Source organism: Neofelis nebulosa, chromosome 5 (assembly GCF_028018385.1).
Source record: "Neofelis nebulosa isolate mNeoNeb1 chromosome 5, mNeoNeb1.pri, whole genome shotgun sequence".
Classification (NCBI taxonomy): domain Eukaryota; kingdom Metazoa; phylum Chordata; class Mammalia; order Carnivora; family Felidae; genus Neofelis; species Neofelis nebulosa.
In genome coordinates, this window is record NC_080786.1 from 20,818,036 (window position 1) to 20,842,146 (window position 24,111).

Below are 24,111 nucleotides of genomic sequence, written 5' to 3' on the forward strand. Positions count from 1 at the left end.
CTTGTTCTTCAAAAGTTCACATTATTTTAGAGCCGGAAGAGACTTCAAAATTCACGTAACAAGGGCATCTGGGTGGCTCAATCGGTTAAGCATCCAACTCTTGATTTTGGCTCAGTTCATGATTTACAGTTTGTGACATGGAGCCCCACAACTGGCTCTGTGCTAACAGCCCAGAGACTGCTTGGGATTCTCTTTTGTACCTCTTTCTCTGCCCCTCCCCCTCCCCCCTCTAAATAAATAAATATTTAAAAATAAATCGTGTAATAAAATTCCTTATTTTAAAAAATAACTACTTTTGGGGCACCTTCATGGCTCGGTTGGTTGAACAACTGACTCCCGATTTCTGCTCAGGTCATGATCCCAGGGTTGTGGGATAGCGCCCTACGTTGGGCTCTGCTCTGAGGACTGTGGAAACTGCTTAAGATTCTCTCTCTCCATCTGCCCCTCTCTCCCACTGGTACTTGCTGTCTCTCTTTCTCTCTCTCTCTCTCTAAATTAATTAATTAATTAATTAATTATAACCACTTTTTAAAAATCATCTAATTAAATCACACCTGAACAAAAGAAAGCAGACATTTTAGAGAGATAAACAATGGCTTCCACAGAAATGCAGTCACATACTGATGTTGGATCTTCCTCTTCCTTCTCCTACAATTCATTCTTCCTTTTCAAGCATCATTTTATTTCCTGGGGTGTTTTATTTGTTCCTCATTCATTCATTCAAGAAATATTTGTTGGGAATCTATTATGTTTCAGGTACAATTCTAGATGCTAAGGAACAGCAGGGGACAAAAACCCTAAAAACCACTGCCATTATACAGTTTACATTCCACTGGTGTAGACTGATACTGACCAGCCCACAGGCTGTTATATGTTTCACAGCATACTTGAATGTGATGAGTTCTGTGGAGAAAAAAGAAAGCAGAAAAGAGAGGGGTGGCTGGGTGACTCAGTCGGTTAACTGTCTGATTTCTGCTCAGGTCCTGATCTCACGGTTCGTGAGTTTGAGCCCCGCATCAGGCTCTGCGCTCATAGTGCAGAGCCTGCTTGGGAATCTCTCTCTGCCCCTTCCCAACTTGTGCTTTCTCTCTCTCTCTCTCAAAATGAATAAATAGACTTTTTTTTAAAATGCAGGGAAGAGAAAGAAGAATTGCAGGCAGGGGTGGAGGGATACAGTTTTACCCAGGGTGGTTAGATAAGCCTCACTAAGAAGGTGTTGCAGACTTGAAGATGGGGAGGGGGTGAGTAATGTATGTGATTTTCTGGGAAAGAGTGTTCTGGATAGAGGGAATAGCAAACTCAGAGTTTCTGAGGTGGGAGGCTGCAAGAAGACCAGTGTGGTGTGGTTATTAAAGAGGGAACAAAAGAGAAGGTAGAAAAAGATAAAGTCAGATAGATAATGGAAGACCAGGTTATATAGGCCTTCTGGCCATTGCAAGGATATTGACTTTAAAACAAACAAAAAATTATAAATTTTTTTTTACATTTATTTATTTTTGAGAGACAGAGACAGAGCAAAAGTAGGGGAGGGGTAGTGAGAGAGGGAGACACAGAATCTGAAGCAGGCTCCAGGCTCTCAGCTGTCAGCACAGAGCCCGACGCGGGGCTCAAACCCACAAACCCTGAGATCATGACCTGAGCCGAAATCGGACGCTCAACCGACTGAGCCACCCAGGCACCCCCTTTTTTAAAATTTTTTTTTTACATTTATTTATTTTTGAGAGACAGAGACAGAGCACAAGTGGGGGAAGGGCAGAGAGAGAAGGAGACAAACAAAAAATTATACAGACAAAATTCATATAACACAATTAACTGTCTTAACCATTTTGAAGTGTACAGTCTAGAGGGTTTTAGTATATTCACAAAGTTGTGCAACCATAACACTAATTCCAGAGCATTCCCATTACCACAAAACGAAACCCTGTATCTCCTAATTTCCCCTTTTTCCCATTCCCTGGCAGCCACTAATCTACTTCTTTGTCCGTATCAATTTGGCTATTCTGGTAAATGGAATTCTACAATATGTGGTCTTTAGTGATTAACTTCTTTTAACCACCATAATGTTTTCAAGATTCAGCCATGTTGTGATATGTATCCAAACTTCATTTCTTTATATGGCTAACTAGTATTATATTGTATGGACATACCACATTTGTGTATCCATTCATTACTTGATGAACTTTGGGTTGTTTCCATTGTTAAGTAATTATGAAATGCTACTATGAGTATTCATGTCCAAGTTGGTGTGTAAAAATATATTTTATCTTGGGTGTATATTTAGAAGTAGAACTTCTGAGTCATAGGTTAACTCTATATTTAACTTTTTGAGAAACTACCAAACTTTTCCACAGCCACTGCACTATTTTTTTATTCTTACCAGCAATATATGAGGATTCCAATTTTCCACATCCTTGGTCACACTTGTTATTTTCTGGGGTTTTTTTTATTTTAATTTTTAATCATTGTTATAAACATCCTAGTAGATGTGAGATGGTATCTTGTCATGATTTTGATCTTCATTTCTCTAATGACTAATGATGTCAGACATCTTTTCATGTGTTTACTGGCCATTTTTATGTTTTATCTGGTGACATGTCTATTAACATCATTTGTCCACTTTTTCAATTGTTTGTATTTTTATAATTGAGTCATAGGAGTTCTTTGTATATTTTAGACACTAGACCCTTATCAGCCATATGACATCACTTTTTTGACAGTCTCTTTGACATACAAGAGTTTTTAATTTGGATGAAGTCCAATTTATCTATTTTTTTCTTTTTATCTTTGTATTCTTTGTATAATTTTTAAGGAACTATTGCTTAATTCAAGGTCACACATGTTTACAACTATGCTTCCTTAAAAGAGTTTTATAGTAATAGCTGTTACATTTAGGTTGTTGATCCATTTTGAGTGGTATAAGATATGAGGCAGGGGTCCAGTGTCAATATTTTGCATGTAGATATCCATATGTCCCTTAAAGAGACTGTTCTTTCCCCATTGTATGGTCTTATCACCCTTGTCAAAAATCAATTTACTATAGGTGTACAGTTTTATTTCTAAACTTTCAATTTTATTCCATTTATCAGTATGTCTGGTATCCTTATGCCTTATTTCTTCAGCTTTTCAATAAGTTTTGAAGTAAAGAGGTTTGAGAACTCCCAACTTATTTTTTTTCCAGGGCTGTTGAATATTGGGATCCCTTTATTTCTATATGAACTTTAGTTTAGCTTGTCTCTTTCTGCAAAAAAGGTCATTGGGAATTTGATAGATATTGCATTTACACTGTAGATCACTTCAGGGAGTATTACCATCTTAGAATATTAAGTCTTTCACTTCATGAATAAGGAATGTGTTTTCATTTATTTAGATATTTTAAGTTACTTTAGTAATGCTTTGTGGTTTTCATTACAAGTCTTGCACTTCATGGTTACATTTATTCCTAAGAATTTTATTCTTTTTCATGCTATGGTAAACGAAATTATTTCCTTAATTTTATTTTCAGATAGTTTATTGCTAGTGCACGGAAATACAACTGGTTTTTTGTGCATTGATTTGTACTCTGCAATTTTGCTAAACTCATTTATTATCTCTATTTTTTAAATTTCTTAAACGTTTATTTATTATTGAGAGACAGAGACAGAGCATGAGCATAGGAGGGGCAGAGAGAGGAGGAGACACAGAATCTGAAGCAGGCTTCAGTCTTCGAACTGTCAGCACAGAGCCTGATGCAGGGCTCGAACCCACAAACCACGAGACCATGACCTGAGCCGGAGTCAGATGCTTAACCGACTGAGCCACCCGGGTGCCCCATCTCTATTTTTTTAATAGATTCTTTTGTTTGTTTTCAGATTCTTTAGAGGTTTCTATATGTAAGAGCATGCCATCTTTGAACTGAGATAGTTTTACCTTTGCCTTTCCAGTGTAGATAGATACCTTTTTTTTTTCCCACTTAATAGTCCTGGCTAGAACTTTCAGTGCTGTGTTGAGTAGCAATGGCCAGAAGGACATCCCTGTCTTGTTCCTAATCTAAAATAAGAGGGAAGCTTTCAGTTGGACAATGGCTTTTACCTGGGATGAAATAGGAAGCCATTCTGGTAGTTTGAGAAAAATGTGATCTAACCCCTATTTTAAAAGTATATCTTTGTCTTTTTTGATTTTTTTAAAATGATTACAATTTTTAAAACTAAAGCTAGAAACCTTAGTAAATATGATAAGTAGGTATTAAAAATCTGACATGGTTCATTAAACTTAAGCATTTTTGTGTAGTAATATTACTCTATTACTTAATACATATGTCTCTTCTAAGTACTATAAAATTAGTTGAAAATTAAATGTATAATGCGTTCAAGTCATACACTTGTCTTAGCTATCTATCTATCTACCTATCACTGTGAGTTTGCGATGCCCTATTATGCAATTTTTTAATACTCTTTTCTTGATAATCAAAGATAATATTTTCTACTAGATAGCAACAAGAAGCCCTAAAAAAATCTTCACACTATTTGAAAACTAAAAGCACTTAAAAATGTAGGGTATCACTATTATCTTGCATCTTTTAAATGTTCTTTATCACACGTTTGTTTAAATTTTGTAATTATTTAGTTTGCCTTTGAGAGAGTGCAGTCACATCTGATGGCTGATTCATGTAACAGTAATGGCATTTAGAATAAGAACCTATAAAACTAGACAGCTAGGTTGTTGGACTTACTAGAGAGAACCACTCTATATCATGCAAAGTTTAAAATAGCAAAAAATAATGAGACATAAAAGTAGTTGAAGACACAGTCTTTATCTCATTTTGCGTGATGCATCATCTGTCATCTTGGGTATATCGTATAACATACATCTTCAAAAATCAGCTGTAGACTTCTTTGGCATTTGCCATTCATTTGCGTTTCTGTGGTATTCACATCAGAATTCATAAGCCTTTATATTTGGTGGCACCTTTTCCATTAGCATCTCAGAAATCTTCACAGAAAATTGCTTTCAGTAGAAATGGAGCATTTGTGATGATGTGAACTCCAAAGATCGAAAGAGAATAATTTCATCCAAATGCTATGGATTGGTCCATCATATTGGTCCATCTGGACTGACGGATAAAAATACCCTTAAAGAGGAGAAACTCACAAAAGTTTTCTTCCTATAAAATCTGTAATTTAGAAGAGCAAATAAGACACAGATCTCTCTTGCCCTTTTCTCTTGCTTCTTTTCTCTCTAGTTCTATCTTGCAAAAGACAGAGTTAATAAGCAAATACAAATAATTTCTCTCTCATTCACATCTATTCAACTTAAGTTACTTAAACTTCCAGTCTGAGGAAACATTTATTAACCCAGACTGACAAGTCAGGCAGAGGAGAGACTTGTATTGGCTTTGGAATTCTACGTTGAGGGTTAAGTACAGTGGAATTTTTCTGACGTGTTAAGTAAAAGCAAATGACTACTGAAATTATGGCTTAGCACTGCTAAAAAAGGAATATATCACACATGGAATGAAAATAAAGTTGTGGGAAAATAAAATACATCATTTTTTAACGTTTCGGTGTTTTTCAAAGAATTCCCCTAGATACAGGGCACCTGGGTGACTCAGTTGGTTAGGCGTCCGACTTCGGCTCAGGTCATGATGTCACGATTCGTGAGTTCGAGCCCCATGTCAGGCTCTGTGCTGACAGCTCAGAGCCTGGAGCCTGCTTCTGATTCTTTGTCTCCCTCTCTCTCTGCCTCACCACTGCTTACCCTCTGTTTCTCTCTGTCTCTCAAAAATGAATATACATTAAAAAAATTAAAAAAAAGAATTCCCCTAGATTCTTACAGTTATCTTTGCACTTAAATTATCCAGGTAAATTTATTTTATGCTTCAGTTTTGGTAAAAAAGCATTATATTTCGCGAAGCCACTAAGCTTCAGTGGTCTCTAGATGAGCTAATAAGAACCAAATGATTTCACAGAACTAGATCATACAACTCAATTCTATTAGCTAACCTGCCCAACCCTTCGTCACTTTTTTTTTCTTTTTTCCAGCCAACCTGGAAAGTTTTCAACTTTCTTTCTCTTGCAATGTCCTGAATTCTAGAGGCACAGCTTACAGGAACAAATTGAAGTCTCAAAGGGAGAAATGCATACATACATGTGTTATCTTATTTAGTTAGGTATTTTATTTTGAATGGTGTAAGGAATGGGCGAGTTGGGCAAAAGAGGAGGCAAGAAAGGAGCTCGACCCGCGTCAGGCTCTGGGCTGATGGCTCGGAGCCTGGAGCCTGTTTCCGATTCTGTGTCTCCCTCTCTCTCTGCCCCTCCCCCGTTCATGCTCTGTCTCTCTCTGTCCCAAAAATAAATTTAAAAAAAAAAAAAAAAAAACGTTGGAAAAAGAAAGGAGCTCGAACCCTAGCCTGGTGCTTGCCTTCATCCCAGTTTCCTGCAGTGTGATCCTGCATAAAGCTTGAGGTCTCTAGACACACAGCTATCATCTCTTCCTTTGCCTCTTCTCCCCTTTACTGGGAGGCACAGATAGTGCCCGTGAGTACTCTTTCCTCAATAAACCATGACAGTGCTGTCCAGGAGGCAAAAGCCTCCGTCCTAAAAATAACCTGACAAGGTCACCACCTTATCTCCCTGCTGGGGTCTTAAACAATGTCCTTAAATACCCGAGAGCTGTTTCTTCTCACCCAAGTTGCCTTCTGGCTCTGACTTCTCTCCTCAGCCTTGTGAAGTGGCTGTCGACTTGGCTGTGATCTTGACTGGTTGGCAACAGGCTTCCCAGTGCCAGCCTTGAAGGAGGTCTCTGCCTTGCACACTCCCCGTCCACTCAGACTTTTGACTTGACACATTCCAGCCCTGGACTGTTAGCTTTCTTGGCCCGGCTTCCTCCCTGAGCGAGAAGAGTTGGCCAGTAAGGATGTGAACAAAACTAGTCACATGCCGCAGTAAGGCTTTTTTCCCATTTCTAGAGAAACAACCTTAAAAGAACCGAGTGTTGATTTAAAACAGGCTTACAGAACACAGATACATGGAAAAGAAAATCTTCTGTCCCATGAAAATAATTTTTAAAAAGCGATCTGTAGAGCAAAGTGGTTTGCTCTAAGTGCTGGCTTTAAATTTGAATGGTCATGGTTGAGTTTTGGTATAAGGAATAGAAATAGTGCTTGTTAAAGACAGCCAAACAAATATTTATCCTGAGTAAAATCATGACTCTTTTCTAAGCCTTAGATTAAAAGTTGTATTTTAAAAATTACTTTATCTAACTTAATGATGAAATTTCAGAACTTCTATTCGTATCAAATGGTCTCTAATACGGTGTTCTGATTTGACTCATGAAATGAGATCATCTCATTGAAATGCCATCATCCTTTGAGAGGTCAGGTCACATGGGATAGATTTCTATCCTTTTGTAGCTATAAAAATATTTAGCATGCTACGGTCTCAGAATGGCCAGTACTGACTGTCAGAGATAATATGAATTTACTTTGAAATTAATCATTAGCATGTATTTTATTAACACAGCTCCACTTTAAAAATAGATTTATCTTAAAGTATTGAATGAAATCTTTGTTGGTAGAGCTAAGTAAGAAGTCTCTTTTTTTCCCTGAGTATACACCAAAAATAAATAATTGGACTTAGAGCTGTTTAAAGAATGCCAAAATAGTCTCTTAAGTAAGCCCTAAGGAAAATCAAAATTGTTGTTCTGCATCATTTGGACAAAGGAGACTGACTTTTTTCTTTTAATGTTCCAGTTAGTGTTTTGCTTAAATGGTAATACAATTACAATGAATGTATTCTCAAAAACAAAAAGAAAGTATGATAATTTTTTGTGCAAAAAGCAGTCTGCGGTAGCTTGGAATCTTTGGAGCAGTATGATAGTTTATGGGAATATTTGGAGAGTTACTTTTATACCTGGAATTTCATGAAAATCTGGCTTATGTGGTTTCTGTAGATTAAAAGAGATTCTTCCCATCTTAGAAAAAGGTCTGTTGGCTTTGCTGAAAAAGAGAGGCATTTGCTCCAGAATTTTATTATTTTCCAGGCAGTTCAATTAATTTTTCAGCAGCCAACCTTTCAGTAAATGAGTAGGATTCTTATTTCTCTTGGTCTATTTTGATGTGCACACTTCCCCTAATTTTTATGTTCCTCCTCCCAACTCTTAAAAATCATCTCGGCTGAAGTATATTAATATTACAAGGAAACAACTACTTTGAGAAGAGAAATTCTGTCAAAAAGTGACTGTATTATATGATGACCTCCCTCTTGTTCTGCTTCCAGCAGAGGGGAAAATAATAATAAATTGCTGTTTTGGGTGAAATTACTGGTAGTTTGAGTCTTGAGACAACATAGTGTACATGGGATGCATAGGAGTTGCGAAAAAGTTCTCATTACAAGACATTATATGTGTGTGTGTATATATATATATATATATATATAATATATATAAAATACAATATACAATATGTATACAGTATATTTTATATATATATATATATATATATATATATATATATATATAAAAAACATTATTTCTTGGTATTTTTAAAGATCTCCTCACTTTCTGTATTTCTCTCATCTTTGCCAACTATTTTCCATATCTGTCCAGTAGAACTTACTCCCTAAAAACATGTTTCCCGTCTCTCGAAATTTGAAAGAAAAAAAAATCCTTTAATCTAAATGTTGAGTGTGGCATGTGACATCATGACAGCTTTCTGGTGATTAAAACATCGCCTGCATAGACATGTGTAATCCATGAAACACTAACATTGTAATGAAAACTGCTAAGTAACTTACACATGCAATAAACTGCCCAAGCGTAGATGGTATAATGTCCTAAATTATGTCCACAGTAAATATTTTATCAGTATGCCAACCATTATGAGAGCTTGTTTTCTTATCTTTAGGACAGCAATATGGTACAAAAAACAAAAAACAACAAAGACAAAAACTAAGCCCCCCCAAAAACTGTAGAGCTAACTGACCATTATTACTTCCATGATTATTATTATTATTATTACATGGGCCACCTAGCAGGATTCCACAGCAAGGATTCCTATCCTAAGTGACTTGGCAGAACTATCTCCATGTTCTCAGTTCTCTACACAATCTACATTCAATAGTCAGAAGGCATGCTTTCTCTCACTTTGTGTTCACTTTCAGGTAGTAACACATCTCAAGACTCACCATTTATCATGTCATAGTTTTTAATGGTTAGCTATTATGGAAGGACACAAGGCAAATCCTTCCTTGTAACCTAAGCACCTGGCCAGAAGGAAGACTGTTGCTATGTACATTAAACAGACCAAGTACCAGAGGCAGTTGCTGAAAAATCATGCGTTGACTTTTTGCCAGATTTCAAATCGAGTTTTTCGATATACAGACTTTCTCGCTGATGAATTGGGAACTGCTGCTGTGGCCTGCATACCTTTCCCTCTGGTAGTTCTTGGAACAGGGGAACTATCATTCATAGATTTGGAAAGATTTTTTTTTCTTATTCTTTTAGAAGTCAGGAAAGGCAGCTTCCTAATCTAGTGGCATCCAAGTCGCTTAAAATAGCTCTGAAATACACTGATTTTTATTTAGTCTTCTCCCTTTATTCCCTTCTGGAAAATTTATCAGAGTTCACAAATTCTGACAAAATGCCCCCCCTTCTTCTTGGTGCTTTGCAATTCATTTACAGTGGCCAGACCCACTCGATTAACACTACAAAGTCCTAGAGTCCTACCTTCTAATTAGCTTAGTTTTAAATTAATTTACTTTAGATCAATCTGTGTTTGGAAGGGATGAAGCATATATCCTGTGAACAGTATAGGAAAAGAATTCCCTTGGAAATGTACAGACCGTAAGTTAGAGAGACAAGACTATATTCTTACAGAAGAGCCCCTGCTTTAACTACTAAATGGAAGGTTAATTAAGCCCCAAAGTTATTTTTCTGTTTCAAGGATCTGAATGTTTCTCCATCCTCTCTCATGTGTTGTCACATATATCTTTTAAAAAATGTATCTTTCAATAGAAATGCTCATTGCTTGCTTAGTTGTGTCTAAAATACATTTTTTAAGAGTTGTTTCCTAATTTATCCCAAATTCCCTTATAGGGTGACCAACGTGACCTGACCTGCCGGGACCTTTCCCTGTGTTAATACTGGCGGTCCCTTCTCAGGAACTCCCTTAGTCACAGGCAAAACGGGACAGTGTTGGCTCTATCCCTCATTTACCCTGTTTACATCAGTGACTTTTGACTTCAGTGACATTCGAGCTCCAAAGCTGAGTTAACCTAATTGACAGATCTGTCAGTGGTGGTTCCTGACATTCTGGCCTCAGACCAGCAGCAGCAACAACACCTGGGCACTTATTAGAAATGCAAATACTCAGGGTCCAACCCAGACCTAGGAATCATAAACTCTGGGGGCGAGAACCAACAAAGTTTTATCAAAACTTCCAGGTGATTCTGATATAGAATACATTTTTCCAACCATTAGTGTCCAGGGAGAGGAATATTTTGGATTCACAAGTTTCTAACATCTTGGTTTCATCATTGTTGGATGTTCTGAGAGCCAAAAGACAATAGAGAAAATAGAGTGAAAGAAGCAGCGTTTTAAAAATGATAAAATGAAACTGATTGAGGATGAACACCTAAGTTAGCAGGTCAGAGTTTTGTTATTTATACGTCTATGCCAGTTTTCAGTCTGGTATTTTATGGAAGCTCTTAACTTTTGAAAGAAAGGCAAACGTCTAACAGAACAAAGTTATGGACAGCAGCCTCTATACTTATCAATTATAAAATATCCAGCAAGCTTGGGGCGCCTGGGTGGCTCATTTGGTTAAGCATCAGACTTCGGCTCAGGTCATGATCTCGCGGTTTGTGGGTTCAAGCCCCGCATCAGGCTCTGTGCTCACAGCTCAGAGCCTGGAGCCTGCTTCAGATTCTCTGTCTCCTCCTCTCTCTGTCCTTCCCTTGCTTATTCTCTGTCCCTCTCTGTCTCTCCATAATAAATAAACATCAAAAAAGAATTTTAAAAAAATTACCAAAAAAATATCTAGCAAGCTCTTTCTAGTTGTGTTATAAGGTAAGTATAGGAGTAGGTAATATAATCCCCACTGACTTTTAGAAACGAATGCTCCAACATTATAAGACATTGGTACAGATTGCTGAGATGGCTTATCAACCAAGAACATCTCTGGGATATTAAGTTGTGAACCCTTACACGTAGCTGACAAGACACGCCAAGGTTTCCTCTCCAGAATGAGCCCCTTCTTGTGGACTGGAAAGAAAGGAATGAAGGAAAATTGTCTGGTAAAGGGAAAAAAAAAGACCAACTCTAATCAGCTATCTTTGCTTCAAGTAGAGACCTTGTCTTCTGAGGGAGACTCTAAGTCAAGCCATTGGAACAGTCTCTGAACCCTGTGGAAAGGAGCAGTGTCTGGGCGCACAGCCACCACGTCCCTAGAGAACCTTACAAACCTGGCATCCCATAGCCGAGATAGAACACAGGGAATATTTGGGCCCACACAGGATTTTGTATGCGCACACACACACACACACACACACACAGTTGCTAACATGTAAAATTTGGAAATTTGGAAATTTTACATGAAACTTTGTGGCTGTTAACACAATAATCAAAGCATCTGGTAAAGCTGGACATGTGTTTCTAGAATGACAGGAACTGGCTACAGTGGTGCAATGAACTACCCCTTTTCTGGAGAGCTGCCTGCTCCCCAGTTTACCACAGCTGCTAATACTATCATCGTCAATTGCCCTGCCTCACTCATCTGCATCTTCTGTCTTTCCTGGGGGTGGGGGTATATGTGAGTGTGACTGCTGCGTAGGTGTTTTTTTTTAATGTTTACTTGTTTTCGAGAGAGAAAGACAGATGTGCAAGTGGGGAGGGGCAGAGAGAGAGGGAGACACAGAATCGGAAGCAGGCTCCAGGCTCTGAGCTGTCAGCCCAGAGCCTGACGTGGGGCTCAAGCTCACAAACCGCGAGATCATGACCTGAGCCAAAGCAGACGCTCAGCCAACTGAGCCACCCAGGCGCCCCTGACTGCTGCCTAGTTTTATGCCTGTTTTTACTTGGTGAGATCCCAGTTCAAATAAGAGAGGTCCATATTTGAGGTCAAAGACATTTTGGAGAGGGGAGGTTTGAAGCTGTAAGTAGATTTCAGCTTTGGTTGGCCAACTGCTCCATCCTGCCTCCTCTCAGGGGGCTGGACAGTCCCTGCCAAGCCCGTTGAGCTTCAGGGGCTGCTGGTGTCCCTCCTGCCTGGCCTCATCCTCCTGCCCTCCCCCTTCTCATTAACTGTACTTGCAGTTGCCTGGCCTAAGTCAGCCCCCCTCGCTGTGGTCCTAGTCACCACTTCTTTCTGAGGGCTTCTGCAGCTATATGCTAACCTGGCAACCTGAATCTCTAGCTTCTGACTCCAAAATTCTAATCAGTGATAGGAATAACCTAAATTTCTGATAAATTATCCTATGAAAGTTAATCTAAAATTACCCTCTCAAATCATAGATGCTCCTGAAAAACAGCCAGTCCCAATGAAACTAATTGGTCCTGGCTTCAAGAGGCAAATCTGAAAGCTCAATCACCTATTTTGTTTTTAAAATAGGCTCTGTCTCAAATGCGGTTCATCAGAATAATTTATGTTCTAATCTGCATGTGGTATACATGGCAAAGTGAGTTCAACAGATCATCATTATCGGTGTATGAATCTACTCCTAATGTAATTGCCTCAAACAGATCATAGATTGGACAGCTTTGGGAAGCATTTCAGAAATTGCACTTCGATATTTTTGCTTTGTGAGCATGGGAAATGCTGTAAAGGTAGAAAGAATCAGTCACCCAATCCCTTAGGACGTTAAGAGTTTCATTGAGCTCACTGTACAACAGAATATACCACTTGGTTTAAAAAGTATGGAGGACACTTGGGTGGCTCAGTCGGTTCAGTGTCTGACTCTTGATCTCTGCTCAGGCTGTCACCTCATGGTTCCTGGGATCGAGCCCTGTGTTGGGCTGTGCACTGACAGTGTGGAGCCTGCTTCGGATTCTCTCTCTCTCCCTCTCTCTGCCCCTCCCCCACTCACTTGCACACTCTTGCTCTCTCTCTCTCTCTCTCTCTCTCAAAATAAATAAATAAACATTTTTAAAAGTACAGGGAATCTCTTTTTGGGGCATGGCCCCTACACCATTGGAGGCACTATGAAATCAAAATTTGAAGTACAACTTATTTTCTAGTGACATTTCTTTGTGCTCACCTTCCTCAAAGAGAGAAACTCCAGGGGCACCTGGGTGGCTCAGTCCGTTTAGTGTCCTACTCAGGTCATGATCTCACAATTCATGAGTTCAAGCCCCACATCGGGCTCTCTGCTGTCAGCACAGAGTCTGCTTTGGATCCTGTCTCCTTCTCTGCCCCTGCACCACTAACACTCTCCTCCCTTCTCTCTCTTTCCCTCTCCCTCATCATATTAGTGCAAATTCATTCTTTAGCATACAAATTATATCATGTTTATTTCTCCACCTCCAGTGAGTAGCACAGAGTCTGACATATGAGGGCTCATTCCGGCCCACCCCAAAGTTTCAGGGCTAAGACAAGAGTGCGGATAAAGACCATATGTCCTACATGGAAATACTGACAACTTCCACCTCAAGCTTACCTAGCAGCCCAATGACCTTACCCTCATGACCTGGAGGGTAAGGTAATCCTGAGCCCTACCAAGTAGTAACATGGATCTATAGGGACAGAGCAGAAGCTATTCCCAAGCCAGGACCTTTGGATGGTGGCTGGATCCACCCAAATCAGGTCGCCTGCTGGGGAGGTAACACTTTCTTCCCACCCTCATTTTGTAAACTCAGGATTTCCAGGCAGTTTGAAGCCCTTCCTATACCATCATAGCAGAGGGGAAGAGGGGAGGGAGGAAATTTGTGGGGGAGGGACTTTGCTCAGGTGATTTGATAGACCCACATATGAACGAAATAACTTTTTTTTTTCTGGTTTCCAGATACAAGCTTTGGTCTCCTGCCACCTCTCAGTGCACATAGATGTATGCACACACACACACACACACACACACACACACACACACACACTCGTGAGATCTTAGTCTACACAGGCCACTGAGGCAGCCATTCCAGCCCTCACTTCCCTTTCCTATAATTCCCACTTGCTCAATTGGCTATCAGACACTCTAAAAACTTTTTTACAAGGTCAGTGCATTAAAAAAATACGCTTTTGTTTCAGTAGCTCATGATATGTGGAGCCCTCAAAACTACAGTGCCCAGTGCACAGGTCATTGCCACCTGGGTCTAACAGTGTGCTCAATAAATGTTAGTTAAATTAAATTAAATTAAATTAAATTAAATTAAATTAAATCCATAGGAAAGAAACTGCCAGTAGTAATTTCTAAAAACTTGTGATTTTTTTTTTGTCAGGAGGCACCTTTTTTTGTACTTTGGAATGTCAGCATATTTAAGAGGAAGCAGCTGTTCTCACTTGTTAGCAAGCCCGGGTGAGACTTAAATTCACACGAGGAGGAAGGACATTAAATTGTATATAATTCTCAGTCTTTAATCTGCGGGAAAACATGATGAGCATCTTTGGATCATAATACTAATTCCTGTTACCTGCAAGGAAACTTAAGTAACTCAGCTGTGGTTGTCCGACTTGGGTTATGAGGTCTGTGTCTAGGAGAATAAATTTCTTACCCAGGCCATGAAACTTGGCTGCTCTATTTTATTACCTAGAATTCAAGTCGTTGTTATCTTCTGGAATCTTTTCTTGTACAAGGATGAGGGCCACAAATGGTCCACTCTGAATACTGACAAGTTTTCTTTCATTCTCAACTAAAGCCCCATTCCACCAAGTATCAGCAATCTGTTTTGATGCCAAAGCCAAATAGTGATTGTTGCAGTAACGAATATTTGCTACAGGGCACTGGCAGAAAACATGCACAGAAATGCAAACCCAAACCATCTCAAACGTTTTTCTTCCCACTGAACAGCACCCATTATTTTCGACTCCTTGTCACATATATTGTTCTTAGAGGGCCATTGGTTGAAGAGTGCAAAGAAATCTGAGTCCACCTTTGGGAAACATTAGGAAAAGTGAATCATTATTCCCGTTTCTCATCTTTTGGAAAGAAAAGACAAGACAAGAAAAGAAAGAAGGATTGGGGAGGGAGGAAAGATGGAAGGAAGGAAAGGAGGAAAGAAAGAGAGAGAGAAAGAAAGAAAGAAAGAAAGAAAGAAAGAAAGAAGGAAGGAAGGAAGGAAGGAAGGAAGGAAGGAAAGAAAGAAAGAAAGAAAGAAAGAAAGAAAGAAAGAAAGAAAGAAAGAAAGAAAAGAAAGAAGGAAAGAAAGAAAGGGAGAAAGAAAGGAAGGAAGGAAGAAAGGAAGGAAAGAAAGACATGGAGTGGGAGGGAGGAAGGAAGGGTTGGAGGGAGAAAAGGAAGGATTGTAACGAGGAAGAGCTGTACTTTTACCATTTTGCACAAGAGATTATTTGAGAGCTGTAAATTATTTTTTTCTCCCCTCCTTCCAGATGTATTCCAGTAACTTAATACTTGAGCTTAAGTGGATGATTGAACATATGTGATTGACTCTAGTTCTGGCCATGTTTAGTTTCTTTTAAAGTCCAATTTTTAAGATGCTATCTACAGACATGCAAAATAAATCATGACCAATTTGAACTAGCTGAAGAGGATGTAGTCAGTTCTTTCATTAAAAAAAATCAAAATTTTGGCATAAAAAAATAGAAAAGCTTGTGCTTCTGAGCCATACTGTCTGAGTTCAAATCATTGCGCCACACCTGGGAGCTCCGGCTTTGGGCAAATTCATATCTCAATTCCTTCTCACGATGGGGATAGAAATGGTATGCCCCTCTTAGGTTTTTATGAGAATTGAATGAATTCATACTTGTAAATGCTTTAAAAGTGATTCAGTAAACATTAGCTGTAATTGTTGTTCATTCATTCATTTGTTCGTTCATTGTTTTCTTTTCATAAATATTTGAGTGTCTTTTTTGTGACAAGTATAAGTGTAAGGATATAGCAATGCTGATTAAAGATTTCACTTTATTATTATTTCAGCTTAGCATGAGGTGTCTCATAAAACCTTTAGTACGTGATGGATATTTATTGGTCTTGTAGATTAGTATATATAGAACCTAGCACAAAATAGCTGCTTAATAAATGTTGATGGCATGAAGTTTGAATATGTGAGTCATTGCAATACAGGATCCTAAGCACTTAATTTAGAATTGGGATATGCAATGTCAAGTCCCAGTGTCTACCTTAAAGCACTATGTAACCTTGAGAAATTTACTGAAAAATTTTACTCTGAAAACCAAGAAAACTATACTATGAAACCACGAAGATATCCTTTAATTATGATTCTACAAAGTAACTGAAATGATGCACTATTTGTTGACTGGTTATGATTCTATTTTTCTTCAATTTAATGAACTTTAAATTTTAGAATAGTTTTAGATTTACAGAAAAGGTATAAGAATATTGTGGAGGGTTTCTGTATATACTGCATCCAGTTGCCCTTATTGTTAACATCTCACATTATTATAGAGCATTTGTCATAACTAATGAACCAATCCTGATACATTATATTAATTAGAGTCCAAGTTTCGTTCACATTTCCTAAGTGTTTACCTAATGTCCTTTTGTCTCACCCTCCCCCCTGCCACACACACACAGGATCCCTACCAGGGTATGATGTTATAATTAGTCATCGTGTCTCCTTAGACTCATCTAGGTTTGACAGTTTCTCAGACTTCCCTTGTTTTGATGAGCTTAACAGTTTTGAGGACCATTAATCATGAATTTCATAAATTGTGTTTAAATTTATGTTTGTTTAATGCTTTTCCCATGTTCAGACAGGGGTTGTGAGTTTGGGGGAGGAAAATCTTAGAGGTAATTCTTCTCACATCTTATCAAAGGTATATGCTGTTAACATGAACACCCATTTAAGATTTGACTCTTATGAGTGGATAAGGATTATTATAATTGGTAATTTAATGTACCATATTAAAATCTCTTTGCTAGGTGTAATTTTCTAGGCAATGTATAACATAGGTGATTGTCTTCTAATACGGCATAATCTTGCAGCCCCTGGGTGGCTCAGTCAGTTAAACAGCTGACTTCATCTCAGGTCATGATCTCATGGCTCATGAGTTCAAGCCCCGAATTGTGCTCTCTGCTGTCAGCTCAAAGCCTGCTTCGGATCCTCTGTCACCCCCTCTCTCTGCCCCTCCTGGGCTCGTGCTCGCCCTGTCTCAAAAATACATAAACATTAAAAATTTTTTAATGCCATGTTAATGGCATAATCTTAAAATATAATTACTTTACTTTTTTATGAAAAAATCCCCTCACCACTGATAAACGAAAAGTAACTGAAAAACTCATGTCTTATTATAAATTAACAGTAATCCTACCTATGGACATAACATTTATATATTCAATTAAAAATGAAAAACATAGGGGCGCCTGGGTGGCGCAGTCGGTTAAGCGTCCGACTTCAGCCAGGTCACGATCTCGCGGTCCGTGAGTTTGAGCCCCGCGTCAGGCTCTGGGCTGATGGCTCGGAGCCTGGAGCCTGTTTCCGATTCTGTGTCTCCCTCTCTCTGCACCTCCCCTGTTCATGCTCTGTCTCTCTCTGTCCCAAAAATAAATAAAAAACGTTGAAAAAAAATTTAAAAAAAAAAAAAAAAATGAAAAACATAACTATTTGTATTTCTTTCGAATTACTTGCCAAATGGAGAAAATAACAGATTTGTACTCAGCTATGAGGTCTTAAAAGACCAAAGTAGAGGTTCCAGAAGTTAGGCATTTTGATACTAATTCTCCTAAACCTAGCTCATGCAAAGGACCTGCCTTAAGAAATGTTAATACTTCATTAAGCCGTAGGCATAGAGAAGCTGGCAGTTCTAATCTTGTGGCATCCTTGGTCTAAATGTACGTTATCCTCTGAGGTTAGAAAACGACTAATGTAGCTGTCACAGGGATTAGGAGATCCATGGTTTTGTTTACTCTGTACTTAAGAATTTCAGTGTAAATAGGGAAGCTGGTTTAGGACTACTACGATCGATGCTACGCAGTTTTCAGATCAAGACATAAAATCAGCATTGTCAATCCAGAGGAAATGTTGTATTACTCGGGACATCTTTACTTAGAATTAAATGAAATAAATATCCATAGTGTCATATGCTCTGGCTCTACATGTAGACACACAAAGTTTAAATATATCTATATTTACGGTTGTCACTCCCCATGAGAGCGGATCGTAAGAATAATTTAGCAGTTTTAGCCTACTGCCATTTGTGGCCTTACTATGAAGAATCACAGTCTTGGGCAAGAATATCATCCACAACATCTTTTTTTTTCTTTTTTAAATCCCTGATTTTTTCAGTCTATAAACACTTTGCCTTGACTCACCATATTCTATTTGTGTGACCTTGGGAAATTTTCTTAACTTCTGGAATTTCCTCAAGTTTGTGTGATGCATACATGAAATCATGTATCTAAAACATTTAGCAAATTAACTGGGCATTTGTTATTTATTCACAGACACATATGCATATGCTTTCAAACAGTCATTTCTGGTTTGTTGGGAGCCATGAAAAGCTACTAGACTGTCTTAAAGTGGTCATTCCATTTTATGCCATATCTAGGTTCTCAGAAATATTTTCTAGCTGTTAACTGATGTTTTAACACTGGTACCTCAATAGATAAGCAAAAACCAATCAGGAAATAGACTTGTCCGTGTTCAAGGGAATGAATGTATTCTGGTGGCAAAACTTGGTGTTCGAGTAATTTTATTCATTTTTCCCTAATCATGAGAAACTGATGAGCAGTTTGACTTTTTTTTATATGGTTGAGGATATTCTTCAAAAAGGAGGCTTCCTTGATGATCTTAGAAGCTAAATAAGTGAGTAAACACTTTTGAAGTATCAGGCAAAGGAAATAAGATCCAGATGAATTGTTTTATACAACAGCCCTCAACAAGAGCCCATTTCTCTTCTTCTTCTTCTTTTTTTTTTAACATTTATTTATTTTTGAGAGACAGCATGAGCAGGGGAGGGGGAGAGAGAGAGAGAGAGAGAGAGAGAGAGAGAATCTGAAGCAGGCTCTAGGCTTCCAGCTGTCAGCACAGAGCGTGATGCAGGGCTCAAACCCACGAACCACGAGATCATGACCTAAACCAAAGTTGGACGCTTAACCAACTGAGCCACCCAGGCACCCCATCTCTTCTTATTGACTAGTGTTTCTGATGCCCTATTTGGGAAAGGAGACACAACCAATCTCATCTAAATCCCCACCTGTATATCCGGATCAAAGGAAATACCCAGGTTAAAAGGCATTTTGTAACTGCGATCAACTGTTGGTAGTGTGACCTAATCAGCATTTTTGAGGACAATGCTTCATTGCAGGCAGACCACTGTCCCTTGTAACCACACCTGATCCATTTATTATGAACTTTTCAGTGCGGCATTAGTGACCACAGCAGTATCTGGAATGAGAAACAGTTCCAAGAGCAGCTGTACCTAGGGAGACAGCCTGGGAATATTTTGAATAGAGGTTAAGAACCAGCCAGCTGGGAGGCTGAGTAAAGAGTATAAAAGACGAAAGGATATGAACACAGAGTTTCTTTGCAATTTGCTATTGGATATGGCAAACACTGCTAATTATAATTGGTAATTGTTGGTGTATACCTAAGTGAAGTCAGGATAAAGTAGCTTTCCTTCAGAAGTTGACCTCTCCAGATTTAGAATCAGACTTCAGAGCCAGATGGGTTGTAGGGTTCCAGTATATCAACACTTTCATGGTCATCTGACTCTCAAAATGATGAGGTGACATTAACATGGTGTGATCAGCCTGTGAGTTTCTTGTACAGAGGCCATTGATGTTTGAATACTATGTCACAGACTCCCTGAGCACAGCCTGGTACAGAGCATGCATTTAATCAATATGCCAGAGTAGAATTCCTCTTGTTTATATGGTGATGATCCCTGTACCTGGTGTTGAATATACAACTCTTTGTAAATAGGGCAATGGTTTTCTAAATTGTTGATCTGAACAGAGCAATATGTCATCAGGATTCCATGTTTTCTCTTTTTTTGCGCAAGTATATACAAAAGGATCGGTACTTGTATTTACTTAAAGAGATAAATGTAGAAGGAAAATAGACTAGTCAAGAAAAATAAAAATATCTTAAAAGTGTTTATCCTCTATTTTGTCAAAAATCCTCTGTGTAGAAATATACATATGCAAAATACAATATACTGTAAAGATGATTTTATTAAGGCCATATGGTAACAAGAGAAATCTGTGGGTATGTTTATTTGCCCCACAGGAAAAAAAAATTAAGTGTATTTGGGCATATTTTTAAGAATTATCTTTGCCTTTGATATCAATATACGCAATTACATGTGGCCGTCTATGCAAATATCTTCATGAGATGATTGACCCATACCACAGTCGCCAAGCAGCAATTGCTGATTGCTCTTATCATTATTAGCGGAACGTAATGTTAGTGATACATTTCCAAATAGGGAAAGATAATACCACTGTTTTGTCCTCTTGTTTCTATGCTATTTGGAATGCAGACAGTACCGCAGGGACACCAGCAATATCAACGACAACTGTGGAGATTCGCAAAAGCAGTGTTATGACAACTGAGATCACCTCCAAAGTGGAAAAAAGCCCCACAACAGCCACTGGCAATAGCTCGTGTCCTTCCACGGAGACCGAGGAAGAAAAGGCAAAACGGCTTCTTTACTGTTCGCTATGCAAGGTTGCTGTCAACTCTGCCTCACAGCTGGAGGCACACAACAGTGGTGAGATGAAGCGATTTCTTTTCTGTCTCAACAGTTCTTCAATTATCTTCCTCTGAATGGGTTAGATCTTTTGCAGCAGGGGACAAAGGGTTGGCGGAAAACTGGCAATTATTACATGGAATTCATTAACTGTTACAAAATAAAAATGACATGCAAAGTGTCATTTACATGGGAGCAAGAGAGGACTTCCAGGGCTCCTGTGCCTCGATGTGTATGTGTTTGTGTTTATGAATGTGTGTGTGTGTGTTATTAAACATTAGGAGATAAAGTAAAATATTCTAAAGTCTAAGATTTGCATTTACTTGATTTCTAAATTGCTATACACTCCCACACATATGCTTCTAAATGAAGTTTGCTGAAGTTTTTGTCGGTGGTTACAAAATTTGGTTCCATAACTCCATGTGATTTTAGGTGAAACCTCGCTGTTATGGTCTTAATGGCAAATAATACTATTTGGGCTAAATCTGTATCACCTGGACACTTTACCATAAACCATTTATTATGGGCAACCATTGAGGTATGTTCCCCACATGTGATATTTTATTTACTCTTTGTGACAACCTAAACATACTATTCTTGCTATTTGACTGAAGCTCAGGTGAGGCACATGACCAATTAAGCGACTAAGCCATGACGTAAACTTAGGTCTCTCCAACTTAAACACTAAACTTGAACATATCATAACAAGGATGAAATGTTTCCCCAGTATATTTCAATTCCATCCATCTGTTCTGTATTATATCCATAGAAAGATAATGTATAGATATTATATCATACCAAAACCTATCTATCTAGATAAATACATACAGGGAGAGTATAGCTCTATCTTTATATCTATCAATAAAATCTAGATGATATCATATATAGATATATAGATATAGATAATTGTATATATATCCTGCCTAAGATTTAAGCCAGCCCTTTGGCCCAAGATTAGATTTTCTCTCAAAGACTGTGTTCGTTGCCGGGACCCTGTCAGCAATTACAGTAAAAACAGAATCATGTGTAAATGATACCGTAAGTTAATGTTGCAGCTATATGTTCACTGTCATTGGCCACTGTGCTGCACAGTAATATCCAAGTATTGACTTCAGTGTTCTGAGGGAGTAATTGCAGGTGGAGAGCAATTCCTTCAGTCCGTGTCTTCCTCCTGTGCGCAACATTAGTTGTCGTCCGGGAGTTCATGGGTTCAGGGCCTGAGAACACAGAAAAAGATCTGGCCCCAAGTCAGAATCTATATACCATGCAGACGTGTCTTGAGTTTTACTCATGCAAATACATTATTCAGGGATGCAGGGTAGTTGGGAGAGTGAAAACATCGTTGGAGGTCCAGTTATTTCTCAAGAATTCTTGATCCTTCTGCATAGTGGCAGAGAAACACATTCATTTGGCGGGGGGGATCAACTCTGACAGATAAACAAAACCATACCCTTTGAGGCTGGTGATAATTTATCAAGAATTTGGGCATCCTTCTTGAATTCTTATCAGAAACATCTGATTAAGAAGCAAAGAGTAATTAGTTATTTCATGATATCATACCAGGTCAGCACTTTTCATATTCCAATTCTATGATGCTCATCTCTGCTTTGTGTTGTCAGAAATAGCCCATGAGCTTTAAATACATACTCACCCATGTCATTATATATATATATATGTATATTTCTTATATCTAGGGATTCTGATTTATTATGTATCCAAGCCTAGAAGCTATAGTATTGGGGAAAAGAAAAAAAAAGCAAACACAAAATCCTCACAAGTGTTGTGCAGGCAGAGCTTAAGGTAGTAAATGTGGTTGTCACCTCTACTATGAGTCCCTTTATAGGGATGTCCCCTCCAACCCTTTGTCCTACTCAGGAGACTATCCCCATTCCCCCTAAGCTTAGGTTTCTCTAGCCCTGCATTTCCCTTCCTACCTCAGAGATCTTTCTCTCAGGTCCAGGCCCTTCTTGGAGGCCTCACACTAGACGTGCACGAGCCAGCTGTTCCAGAACTGGAGACGGCAAAGGAAAGCAGGTGGACAAGTAGATGTGTCTAACCCCCTTTGTGCGCCATTTTTGATCTCCAGATTCAGCTCTCTTATTTGTAACGGAAGCGGTGTCGAGAGGCTCCCTGCGTCCAGGACATTCTCTAAATGTAGATGATGAATGCAGTCCTTCCCATATTCATACAACTGCCCCTTATCCACTGGTTCCAGCATCTTTCCCTTAGGACCCCATGTGGGGAAACCCATGGGGGGTGGGGAGATAGAAGGAGACGGGCTTACCCGTATGATCACTCTCCTTTCAGGAAAAGGAGTAGTTGTTGTAGGATCCATCATAGGGTTAGTGTGTGTTTTAGTTTGGGTTCCGTTAGAAGCAGACTCGGAGACCAGGATTTGAGAGCAGATAGTTTTCAGGAGAGGCCAAGGGAACAGGTTAGGAAGCGAGAAAAGGTAACAGGGCAGGAAGGCAGCCAGTACAGTGCCCGTCACTAGGCAGTTACCAACGTGGGCAACTGACGCTCGCCAGACAAAACCATGACACCCCACGGCTCACACTGTGTTTCGCTGCTTTAAACATAAAAACTTCCAGCAGTCACATAAAATGACAGAATTGAAGCAACCCAAATTCTGTCGCTTCATTTTTACAATCATGGTGGTGTCGTCGTTCATCTATAAAAATACAGGGGGCCGCAGGGGTTGAAGGCATGAACTGCAGCCTTCGTGAGCTTGAATGATTGTGAACTGTTATGGACTCGCTAACAAAACAAGAGCCCGTAGCTGAGTTCCTGTGTGTGCGCGGCCCGCTGTGTAATAGAGAGGTCTACAGACCAAGTTCCATGTAGCATGATGCTTAGTATAGGGTAAGTAACACAATGGGCTAATTTAATACATGCTAAATCTCAACAGTAAACACACCAATGGTGTAGAATATAGGTCAACAAAATGTTTTCTAGGAAGAAGTCCTTTATCATGGACGTTGTTAGAGTTGCCAGTTCATGGCCCTAGTGGAAAGCAGACTGTCTTTGTAGTCCATTTAATTATTGTTTTCTAATTCTCTTTAATGGACCCCTGTATTACCTGCATCTGGAACAGACCACAGTCACTGCCTTAGTGCCCCACTGCCCCCACACTCACCCCTACCCACCCAACGCCACCAATATCACTTTAAAAGAATTCCCTGCTTTCTTTTAGAGCCACAGATGAGGAAACCACCGTTGAGATTGGGCTGTTTTTCAGGGAGCCAGGTTTGAAAGCCAATTTTGATCAAAAGCAACCAGGCTGCAGGGTGGGGAGATGTGTCTTCTGCATCTAAATTGTA

General features: G+C 39.0%; 1 protein-coding gene across 4 annotated transcripts in view; it reads left to right on the forward strand.

The window, feature by feature from the left end:
• ZNF385D (zinc finger protein 385D) overlaps positions 1–24,111 on the forward strand; it is a 900,615-nt gene that overhangs the window by 866,345 nt on the left and 10,159 nt on the right. For all 4 annotated transcript variants that reach the window (XM_058729761.1, XM_058729763.1, XM_058729764.1 and 1 more), the window contains one exon: positions 20,582–20,812. In XM_058729761.1, the coding sequence (XP_058585744.1) occupies positions 20,582–20,812 (231 nt within the window). The remainder of the gene's footprint in view (positions 1–20,581; positions 20,813–24,111) is intronic.